The sequence below is a fragment of the Montipora capricornis genome, chromosome 6 (genome assembly GCF_036669925.1).
Source record: "Montipora capricornis isolate CH-2021 chromosome 6, ASM3666992v2, whole genome shotgun sequence".
NCBI lineage: Eukaryota > Metazoa > Cnidaria > Anthozoa > Scleractinia > Acroporidae > Montipora > Montipora capricornis.
In genome coordinates this window covers 70,039,521-70,052,020 of record NC_090888.1, presented here as the reverse complement: position 1 = coordinate 70,052,020, position 12,500 = coordinate 70,039,521, and the positions used below count along the sequence as shown (strand labels likewise).

Sequence of the window (12,500 nt, the reverse complement as noted above, 5' to 3'; positions counted from 1 at the left end):
CCCGGATACGGAACGAATCTCCCGGTCTCCCGTACGGGTCATTAAATCTCCCGGATAAAAACGACTCTGAACCTTTCACAGATGTTTCTCCATTCTAGACTCAAATTGCATCCCCAAGTTTAAAAAAGATCGATTTTTTCAAACTCGTTTCATTGTTTCTTAATGCATTTCTTCATCTCTGAGTTTCAAACACACGTTAATAGAACTAAACAGAATGACTTTAGCTATCATAGCCATATAACCGATTGTTTGATTGGATCTCCGATTCACCAATAAAAATTCTTGACATAAGTACCCTGTTTTCCCGCAAATTCACAATGGTGGCAGAATATTCTTGTATTCTGAAGGAGCTGCTGGGGGATGGGTGGGTGCGTTTAGGGGGGGGGAGGGGGGGTGGAAGGAGGGGAGGGGGAGTGGGTAGGTTGATCGAGGGGGGAGGGGTGGGGAGACCAGATAGAAAAAATCTCCAGATTTTAGATCTCCATAGGTTGGCATCTCTGTAGACAGCTAGCGAGCTGCAGCTCATTACATGTGGTCTTATGAGCGCCTTTTGTTGTTCTGTATTCATGTGCAATTAGTTTTTCCGCGTACGGAAACAAAGAAGAGTTTGAAGCGTTCTTTATGTTCGAATTTCAAATCTAAAAAGGAACTTTTGCTCGTTACAGAGCACTGCTCTAATATACGGAAAATCGCTTCTATTTTCTTGGACACGTATTCCTTAAATGTAGGCCTTCTGCCTGTATTAGGTTTAGGCTTATTTCAAATTTTTTCAAATGCACTATTTTTTCTAATAATTATATTGTTTTGGTGGCCGAGGCTGAATTGAATATTTTTATTTTCTGCCGAGTTTACGTTGAAAATATTCTTGTGAATATTCTTAGATTTTAGCATATGGTATTTATGTTGTCAAAAGATTGTATTTGCTGTCTGGATGGTGTTAAAGTAATTTTAGAGCCAGCCTATAGGTATTAAATACATATTATTTGATACAATGCACATGACTTCTTGCAGAAATGTTATTAGTATCAAACTTACTGCCAGTGCTATGTTTGAGATTCAAATGTAAAATACGTTTACTGTATTGAACTCAGTGTTTCCGCCAGACCGCACCATTGTGGGAATCCTGGATTGCATTTAGAGAAGGCCCCCAGAGAAATGGAGAAAGGGCCAATTTAGCCTTTTACTTTTACAAGGCTGCATGCAGGCTTAACCCAGGGATAGTATTCTAATATAACCATCCCAAGGCTCAAAATTGTGACCGATATGGTCGCCAATGAACTAACAATGTACAATGCGACTAACATTTGTTTCTTGGCAACTAAAAATTCTAGTTTAGTTGCCATAATCGCGACTTCCTTTCGCTACGTTGAGGATACCTTATGTTCTTCTAGTAAGCCATATTGAAAGATCTTTGTTTCTTTAAAACACTTAACATAAGAAAAGAAGTCAATCCATCCTTTTGCTTTGCTGTGTCTCCCTATAATGCATTACAAACCCTTGGTCATTGACTTTGTCTTGTATGCCTTTGTATTGTTCTTGACCCAGGTCCTTCATGCCAGACCTCTGGCGACTAATTTTATTGGTCCAACTATTATCTATTGGCCCCTTTCCTAAGAAATTTGCCCCTGAAACAAGTCTTAAGGGGCCACTTTGGCCCTCAAGTATAATTTTCTGGCTAAAACACTGAACTATGATGCTTTTTTCTCAGTACCTGGCCAGGGAAAATGGCTCCTGTTTTATTGTGTCTAAACACTTACATTCCTTACTGTGTTAGTTTTTCTATAAGTGGGGGCCTTATTTCAATTCTTGTTTAAGTAGTGCACAAGAGAACAATTGTTTACTGTAGATAAATTGCCATCTTGATGAAGCATCTTAGCACTGAAAGCGGTCAATACAACATTTATGAAAGCTGCTGTATATCTTTTAGTGTATTCCACAAGCCAAGGCAACCTCAAAAGTAAGGTTTATAGGTGAAAACATTTCAACAGAGTATTAGTTACTAAGAGAAGATATATAAAAATTACTTATTCCAAAGTAGTATTCTTTGATCTAGGCAGTGAAAACTATATAATGTATCATATATAATGTATCACATTGAAAACGTTTGTATTAATCAAGCATTCCCAACCTTGTCTTCAATCAGTGTTGGCATAATAAAGGCATGTTGAAAGAATTTGCACTGTTTTTGTCTACTTGTGTTGGTGAACTTTATACTACTTATTTGAAACCTTTTATATTCTTCAAAGCTTTTTACAGATAACTGGATGGGGTCTGGGGTAGTAGTTAGAAAGGTTTTCCTACCATTACTGTTTCCAAATTAGATTGTTTCTTTGGTCACAGCAGTGATTATTATCGACCAGCAACATGCAACAACAAGTTGCAAATTGCAAATTCCTCACCCACACAGTGTACAAATGTGCAGTAGTCACCCACCTCTTCGGAACCTCTAATTTTATTTGCTCCCGGACTCATCCACCTCTATTGTTTTCAGGAATAGGCCATTGTCTCTGTTGTTTATTTTATTGTTTTCTTGGCCAATCCTGTTAAACCTTACGAGAGGTGCATGGCGCCTCCAAATGTGTGTTAGAGGAACATTAAACAATTATATGTCTGTTTTACAGAACTATTGTTCCGTGATCAATGGAATGCAATACCAGTAAGAGGTCCAGGAAGCCTGCCCCACCCCCTATTTTGGGTAAAAATAGAAAAGAACGCAGATGGAAGAAAAGCCGGCTGGGCAGGCAAAACAAACACAAAACCACCCCCACCCCCCTTTAGCTCAAGCTCTGAATCTGCCACTGAATGCACTTGCAAACACTATTTTTTATGGCAAGCAATTCAAGTTCAATGATAAAGCAACTTGAACTGGTTGTTACAAAATGTAGTGTTTGTAAGTGTGTTACACTGTCATGTGAACAATAATCTAATGTACAACCAGTTGAGGACATGAAAAATTGTTTAGTATTCCTCGCACACATCATTTATTACTTGCATAATGACTTCAGCATGCTTCTTCTCTCATATGGGGAAGGTGGAAAAGATGTGCTGAGCTGAGGTCAAGCAGTCACATTCCAACACTATGGCATCTATAAGTTTTAGGGTAAACCCCATAGTAGAGTCAATACTGCCAAATCTCCTGTGGCTTCCTCTAAGGTGTAACCGGTATTGTTTAAGGATCTCCTTTATTTTAAGTCTTTGTAGGGTGGAAACTGTTCTTACTTTGTTGGTTGGAGGCACTCCCTGAATACTCTTTAAAAGCCCATCTTCCCTTTCAGCAGCAGTACAATTACTACAACTGGAGCAACAGTACTGTGGGGAGGGTGGCTGTTGAACTGGCTGTGGAGAGAGTCTCTGTGAGAGGAAATTGTCTAGCCCAAGAACATAACACAATGTCTCTGGTCAAGGCTCAAACCCTTGATCCGGAGTCAAGCATATTGACCATGAGGCCACCACGCCTCCACATCAGACATTAAAGAATGTAGTATAATTAAGCAAATGCAACATAGGAGCATTTATTTGAGTGTTTAAATGATTATGCATTATTACATGATCAGTTTAAAAAAACCTTCTGCCATCTTTTCAACCAATCAGAAGCATTTTAACCAGTACCAATCTCAGCAGGTTGTCACTAATCCCTTCCTCGCACTTTGCATCACCTACATATATACAAGTTTATTTGATTGCTTCATTTGATGGTCTGTGCTCATTGGGATTGACCAGAGTTCTTACTCCGGTTTTAGTTTTACAATGCGTCATTGAGCCCCACCCCCCCCCCCCCCCTTCCAACCAATACACTTAAGAATTAAGACGTAGAATAACTATGTAATTTCATATGCATATAAACAGTATTTTCTTCCATTTTACACTTAGTCTGGTGAAAATTAAAATTCAACAACACATCTTTCGATAAACTCATTCTCAGTATTATTCTGTAGATGTCATTTGATAAAGAGAACAATGCGACAGGTCATTTTGGCAAACATAGTTTACTGGAATTAATTGGTGTTCAAGGTTAGACAATGGTAAATCAAAGCCTAACAATTCATGCAAAAACGTAGTGCAAGGAAATCAGTGTTGTAGTTTGTGGGCTGCAAATAGGATATACTTACATAACAGTCGAACTTTTTTCCCAGGTTAAACAATAAATAATAAATTAACAATTGAAAAAAATTGTTTGTTTTCTTATAGTAATTCAGTAGTTTGAAAAAAATATAAGTATTTACCCCCCACCACCAAAAAGGTTACTTAAAATTTATGGGCATGAAGAACATCCACTAGCCCAGCTTAAAAATTAACAACAATATAGCCTTGGGTTATCAGGCAATAATTTCATTTGATTAAGGAACTGAGTGAAAATGTGGTTCAGCAAGGAATTGAAAATGGGTTTCCAGATTGTTTCTAATTATTTATACATTTTCCTATATACATTCAGATTACAGTATCAGCCAGAAATAGGTTATAGAATATCACCTATACAACGTAAGTTTTTGTAAAAATTAGATTCTCTTTGCCCCTAAGTTTTTAATTGAATCCAAAGCTTAATAATCATATAAATTTTCATACCTGTAGATCCAAAAAGGGTCAATTACAAGGGTGTGTAGTGCTGTTTTTAGGTCGCGTGATCATCAGAGTATATTTTTAAGTCATTTAAAACTGTATACTGCATGTGTATAATTAGCTTAAGACTCAATTTAATAACTTCTGTTAATTAGACTTAATAAAAAGCGATGCCTCTGAATTAAGGAAATCATTCAATCAATCGATAATTTAATTTCAGTCAGACTAATTAAAATAAGCTTATATAAAGTTCATTACTTCATGTTCACATAGCAAGTTGGAGTATGTGACTCGATCATCTTGCTTGAATAAGCTTAGTAATATGAGGCCACAAAGAGTTTTTCACTCTGTACTTAAGAGCAGCTGAGTTTTTCTCTTTGATGTTCAATCTGATTTCAATGACAGTTAAATAAAGTGAGTACGAAAGTGTAATAAACTTACAAATGCTCACAACGTTGTATTGAGATACTTTTTTGGATTTTTGTACACGTACTTTTAAAGCGCAAAAGTCCTGCTCCAGAATTAAAACGTCCGTTAAAATATTTCATCTTACTGCGAAGCCACCACTGCCTCGTGTACAAACTTAAAGCGTTCTTTGACCGGTGTTTTGCTTCCCACGCGATGCTTCGGCGCCATTTTGTTTTGGTCGTTCTCAAAATGTCACGTGATAAGAATCTCCAAGATTTTTGGAGATTTTGTACCACGTGAGTTCAGCGTTGGCCAGGGTCTTCTCCAGACGAGCCGCCATTTTGAAAATCGCAGAGGAGAAGGCCCTGGGGACGAGGTTGTACGAGCGTGAGCTTTTGCCGCGAAAATTTCCCCAAGAGGTCTCGCCCGTTGACAAGATTATGACACCTTCATAGTTTATTAACTTTGTTTGAAAATACGTTTTTCTAAATAACTCGGCCGCTTTTTGAGATTTTTAACATTTTCCTTTTGTAAACGCTAGATGAAATGACTGACCTAACTTTTGTCAAATTAAAAAAAAAACGATTTTTTCCGCCTCTGAAGGTGGGAAGTAACCTTAAAAAAAAAAAACAGAACAAAAAGCTAACAATATACTATATTGTCCTTTCCAGTTTTCTTTATAAAATATATTCAGGAGAGATTTCTTAAAATGAAGCCCATGATATAGAGTTTTGAAGATCTCGACATCGAGTTTTTATGTATTTCTAGTTTATAAAAATCCTTTGACTTGGGCCATTTTAGTTTCAATAGGAATAAAACACAAACAGCGGTTACAAACATTTGGCGTCGCAATGGGCTCTCCACTTGGTCCTGTTTTGGCGAACATTTTCATGTGTGATTTTGAAGAAAAATGGGTGATGAAGAACACCAATCAGCCTACTATTTGGTTCCAGTACGTGGATGATACCTTTACTCTTTTCAAGAACAAAAATGATGCTTTGAGTTTTTTACGTTAGCTAAATGGGAGACACAACAACATTAAATTCACAATTGAGTTTGAACAAAACGATGAAATTCCATTCCTTGATATCCTTATGAAACGCAATCGTGACAGCTCCTTCTCAACATCAATCTATCGAAAGAAGACATTCACTGGTCTTTACACCAAGTGGGACTCTTTTACTCCGCGTAAATACAAAATAAACCTAGTCCGCACTTGGGCTTATCGCTGCATTAGAATTTGTTAGTCACCCCGATTGTTACAGTCTGCCCTAGATGACCTCAAGAGGATTTTGTTACTTAATGGCTACCCTATGGGAACTGTTAAATATCATATGAATGATGTCATTGAGAAACATCAAAATAAGCCAAAAGATCCTGTACAAACAGTTAAGAAAACAGAAGTTCTTATCGTTCTACCTTTCTTAGGTCATCACAGCAAACACCTCACAAAACAGCTGAGGTCTTGTATAAACAAATTCTATGGTATTTTCAACGTCACAACAGTTTTTCAGAACACCCAAAGAATCAAGTCTTTTTTCCCTTACAAAGATAAACTAGCTCCTTCCTTCAGGTCAAAAGTAGTGTACAGAGCAAACTGCTGGGATTGCAATGATTCCTACATAGGGAAAACGAAACGCCGATTACGTGACAGAAAAACAGAACATTTTAAAGCTCTAACTACAAATTGTCACGAATCTGCAATTGCTGATCATGTTTTCTTAACCAACCATAGAATTAAGTGGGATCATTTTGAAACTGGTCGATCAGACATGCATTGCAAAATTAAAGAGTCTCTGTTGATCCGTGATCCTAAGCCAGCCTTAAATGAAAACGTTGGCAGTGAGAAACTTTATCTCTATTATTAGGATATTCTTGTCGTTTTATGTCAATCAATTTCGTTAGTTCCCAGTCCGTACAGTTGTATTTTTGAATTTAAATTTATCTGTAACTTAATAATAATCACTTCTGATGATGTATGTTGTAACATACGAAACGTTAAGTTTATAAAAGTTATGCATTTCAAGAAAATGTAGGTAACCGCTGTTTGCGTTTTATTTCTAGTTTTGAAACTGACCAATCAAAAGGGCGGATTTGATTTACCATAACAACAAACAACTCTCACCTTTTGCCGAGTTTTTCAACCTTCCTTTTTTAACGATATCTATTGATTAACCTGTATCATTCATTGATCTCAAAAAACGACTGGATCGAAGGTCTATTGTTTGAAATGGAGCACGAAAAAACTCTCGGCGGCCATCTTGTTGGGACTACCTTGAGATCACAGGGTGAGAGTTCAAAATTAATTAATTAACACACCATGATTTGAAGGAAAAAAGTGATCTCTATTTTTAGTCGGAGTATTTCAGTCGTCCTTCTACGGACAAATCTGTTGTGGTACTCTAGAACCAGTTGCAGTCAAACAAGGTGAAGCCTTCACTGGCATAATAGAAGTAGCAACTGCCTCTGCTGGAGTTGAACAAATTCGAGGAAGAAAAAAATAGAATGCAAGCAATAATATGCCGAGGGAACATATTCGATGGAAGCGGTTAAAGATCACCATAAGCCCATGACTCCTGAAATTTCATGTAACCTTTCCGGCGAACAAAGCGCAAGCGATGGTGTTTATTTACGTGTGATTGACACTTGTGGTTAACAAATATTTTGCTGTGCCTCAGTGCGCCCACGTTTGACAAATTGAAAATTTGGCAGAGACAAATTTTGTCGAGATTTTTGGAAGAGCCAAACAAATTTTGTCAGTCCAGTGCGTCCGGACCCTTAGCTCGAAAGTGGCCCAGCAAAATAGCGCCGCGCGCTTCAGTTTTCGCGGGGTGAAAACAATAGGTTGCTCGATCCAGTCGTTATTATGGTAACTTCAGTTGTATCACGACCGAGTTTGCTTTTCAAAAACAAGAACAAGAAGCCTATTTACAACGCCATTTTTTCCTCTGAATAAAATTAAAGGCAGGACAATCATGAACAAATGATCTATTTAGTTTCAGAACAATATAAAGTGACTAAAAACATTTCAAAAAAGAAAGTAGTTTCTTGGAACAAAAAACCATGTTATGTGGAATTCACCAAATAACTTGACGAAACAAAAAAAAAAAAACTTCTCAAAAGTGCCAGTAGAAGCCAAAACAAACCTCTCTGGAGAATGCTAACACTGTTGTCTGCTTTGGCCAAGTCCTGCTTCTCCTCAATAATCATCCTATGCATCTAACAAAGTAAACAAATGAACAAATCAATCATCAACAACATTAGGCTCGATTTAGTCATTCCTCACGGTAAGATGATTAAAACAAAAACGCCACAGCGGCCTGTAACTAAGGCTTAAAAAATAGATTCACATGAGCATAGACGTGTTGAGTTGATTGGTTTATCATAGCCATAGATCCAGGAAAATAGCGTAAAATACATGACGCCCTCTTTTGCCCGATTTTTTTTTCTGACAACTTTGTCTGCTGAACAGTTTGGATTTTTACGATAACAATTATAAAGGTGCCTAGCTAAAAACCGTTCTACCGGCATTAAAGCAAGTTAAAATCTCTTGTTAAATCAAGGGGTAGAATGTGGCATGGTTGGGTAATGAGGATCAAATACATTATATATTTTATACGATCCGACGACGGATATCAGATTGATGCAATTTTTACTTTATTGAGTCTCTCAAACTGAACTTCAGTCTTCTTCTTTTTGTAAATGATTGAACGTCTTTAACAATTACACATCGTTTAAAAGCTGGGCTTGATATTCATCACCGTCAGAAGTTCGTAACCCACCAGTATATGGTACATTGTCTATTTTTGGCTACTGCTAAATTTTTGCGATTTAGCACGAGCAATTCCTCGTGCGGCTACTTTGTTACGGACTTATAAGCAGAGTTACGGTCATTAGGTCCAAACCGGTTTGCCAATATTTGGCAAGACCTGCATTCTAAATTTAGATAATACCGTAAACTGATGGGCCAAGGACAAATGAGAGAGATCGACACTTCTGGATCATGGACTTCTGTTAGCGGCGAAATAGGCTCATGGACCACTCTTTTCTTTTAATTAGTATTTTAGAAGTAGAAAACCAACACACAATGGTTCAAAAGGTCGTATACTCGTGCAGTTACATATTATCGCCACGAAATAACCGCGCTTTCACGGCGTTTTCTCTTCGCGCAGTTAGCTCCACACAATTGAACTTGATTGATAAGCTCAGAGCGATGCCTCTCTGCACCGATAAAGTTACAAAGCAGCGTTTCTTAGATTTTTCTGGTGTCTCCATAATGAAATATTAAACATGATAAGGAAATTTTCTAACCGAGAATTCATCATCGCCATTGTAAATGACATTTTATAGTCGTATTCTAAAGTTTTCGGCCTTTGAAAGATAAGGAGACTGGAGTTGACCTTCTCACTGCTTTTCACTTCAATTAAACTGACTAGTCAACCTTACAACAACTTGATTTACGAAATGAAAAGAGAGAAGGGCTTGGAGTCTCGTTATTTGTCTAGGTAAGTCCGATGATAAATCCCCTCCTTTTTGTCTTTCTTTCTTCACTTTATTAGCCGGGAGAAGGTTACTTAATTTAGCAGATGGTATAATTTTCTTTATACACTGTACAAGGATGGATGTTCTTATTAAGTACAATTAACACTACAGGAACTGCTCTCTCGACTGTGGTTTTCCTACCAGAAGGACACTCATTTGGTCATCATCCTCTAGTAACAAGATTCTTAAAGGTTTATTCGAGTCAAAGCCTCATTATCAAGAAATATGTGAACATTGATTATGTGTTACAATGCATAACTTGAAATCCCTGGGTGATAACGAAGAAATGAGTCTCGAGGACTCATATTTTGGATTTAGTTACTCATTTCTCAAAAACAATGAAACTTTCGGCAAAGTTTAAAAAATACTGTCTAGAGAATTCAGGGCTACCTTAAAAAAATCACAAAATTAAGGTGGTTCTGGATCCCTTAGACAGAATTTTTTAAGACTTTCCAGAAAGTTTCATCATGCCCTTCTGATTACTTTTCAGAAATAAAAACTGGGAGTCACCGAGTTCGTTTTTGAGATATAAGCAACTAAAGACAAAATAAAGGGTGTTTTTACAGGGCTTGCCCGTTGCCATGGTGGCACGTCGCAATAATGACTGTATCTTGTTCAGAAATTGATTAGTGTTTCATTTGGTACCACAATATTGCCAGTACATGATGCAACGTTGTGGTGCCGATCCTTCTAATAAGAGCGTCACTTGGAAGCGTTGAAACTGGTTCGAGCCTCCTTAAACAATACCTTAAGAAAACAGAAGGTGTGCATAATATTAAGGATCAGTCATGGCTTGAACCGCTATTTTAATGTTCAACCGTTTAAACAATTTCGCAAGGACTCGGTTAGTAGATGGATAAAAGTTTTTTCTTTGAAGATCAGATATAAATGTATCTTTTCATGGAGCACACAGTACTCGTTCTACATCTACATGAGGAGCGTATGCTAACAACACGTCATCATTACGCTATAATGAAGTCAATGAGGGTGCAGGATGGGCAAGAGAGTTTACTTTTCGGAAGTTTTACAACAAACCCCCAAGTTGTCATGAGAATTTGGGGAACAATTTGTATCCCACAGTTTTTCTCAATAAAATGTTATCGTATTTTGGCTTACAATTGTTTCATTGCCACACTGCTTTTAAGTCTCACGTGACTTTGTAGTGACGTAGACCAATGACGAAATAGAATGAGAAAACTAAACGAGGCTTACCTGTAAGGTGAAGTTTGATTGGAATTCTATGAGTCATTGGTCAGGAACGTACCTAGGAGTCACGCCCTCACCTTATAAACTCATTCTAAGTGAGAGTTCACCCACCCGACTTCACGTTATGATGGTACAGCTTTCCTCGATTAGCCTTTACTAAATGCGAGTTGTGTACTTACGCAATATTTTTTTGTAATTAGGGGTCTTCAAAATTAATAAACTTGTTAATAACCTTGTGTGGCACAATCTCTCCTTTAAGACTGCAAGCTCTGGTTTCGCGAGCGCTATCTCACGTGACTCCTACATTCCTGACCAATGAATCATAGAATTGCAATCAAACTTCACCTTACTGGTAAGCCTCGTTTAATTTTCAAATTTTCTCGTTTAATTTTTTAATTTCCTTTTTTTTTTTTAATAACCATGTGAGCAATAGCCCTACCAATGAAAATGGGCCCGTGCAAGGACAGAGAAAATCTCCAGAAGATGACCAGGGTGGGAATTGAACCCACGACCTTCGGGCTAGATCACCGCTGCTCTACCGACTGAGCGACAAGGTCAGACGGGAGCAGGACGTGGGAATTTGGTGGGAGGCGAGTGCTCTCTTCACTGCGCCATCCCTGCTCCTCCTAGAAAACGTTTAATTAGACTACATGTATTGAGACTTGCCAGTTCCAGAACGAGATCTTTAGTGGGCAAGGATCTTTTGGGACGCGAATTGACTGTGGAATTGTCAAGTGCATCAATCTGCAAAGACATTGCAATAAATCTGAATTAAAAAAAAACATTTAAAAAATGGAAATGAAAGCCGCCAGTTATTTCAATATTGAGAAGCTTATCGTCGGCCCATACAATGAAGTCGCCATATTTTGGGAAAAGAACAACTTCGCGGGTTTCAGTTGTTGTACTGAAGATGGGATTTCATGAAAGATTTAATTCCCCGCAGCAATCATCAAGCACCCATGATCGCTTTTGTGCTCTCCCTTTTTAGAAATTCAACGAATAAGAGGTTTGAATCCCCTTGAAGACTAACTTTCAGGCTTTCCTTCTGGCGTTACGGCCAAAGCAGTAATCAATCTCAACGGCAGGGTGTCTTTTTTGTCCCTTCTCTTTTCCGGTGTTGACTGACTTCTTTTTAACACCCTGTACAGTCTTCTGACTGTTAGGATTTTAAAATATGAATGCATTTAGCTACTTTTCATGCATTCATGCACGCGATCTTGGGATCGCTATCAGGTAACTGCGAAATTCTGGCCACGCAAGTGCCACAGACAAGAATACCATTACAACAGTTGGAAAACCATTTTACAGCTGGAAAGACAAATACTTACAACCACCAAAGCGAGAAAAAGGCCAACGAGGTGACGATAAACAAACATTTCGGTGGTTGAATAACTCGATAGCGGCGAATCTGAAATAAAAAATGAGTTAGCAAACGCTTACAAATCAAGTATAGATCAATTAGAAAAAAAACTGTCTTCGCTTTCAAAAAAGTACACTTACCGATCTCTGATCGTTTAAACGTTTATTGAGCTCTTGTATAACCCTGATTTGTAATAAACAACAGGATTTGTGATATCAACCGGATATGTAATAACATACTTAACCGGATTAGTAATAACATACTTAACCGGATTTGTAATAACCTATCAACAGGATTTGTAATGACAGTGCGAAAGGAGGTGAGTCACATACCCAATGTATTGTCATAAAGATATCTATACCCTCTCTTTTCTCACTTATGGAGGGGTTTGGCTATTGCCGGTTTTCACTGTCACACCATCATCAAA

At 37.8% G+C, this 12,500-nt stretch overlaps 1 protein-coding gene across 1 annotated transcript in view; it reads right to left on the bottom strand.

Moving 5' to 3' along the window:
• Window positions 1-12,262, bottom strand: part of LOC138053183 (olfactomedin-like protein 2B) — a 23,690-nt gene extending 11,428 nt beyond the window's left edge. The window contains exons 1-4 of the mRNA XM_068899844.1: window positions 12,214-12,262; window positions 12,042-12,121; window positions 11,380-11,457; window positions 8,112-8,184 (exon numbers count right to left, since the gene is read on the bottom strand). Of these exons, the coding sequence (XP_068755945.1) occupies window positions 8,112-8,184; window positions 11,380-11,457; window positions 12,042-12,089 (199 nt within the window). The 5' untranslated portion in view covers window positions 12,090-12,121; window positions 12,214-12,262. The remainder of the gene's footprint in view (window positions 1-8,111; window positions 8,185-11,379; window positions 11,458-12,041; window positions 12,122-12,213) is intronic.
• Window positions 12,263-12,500: the final 238 nt, after the last annotated feature.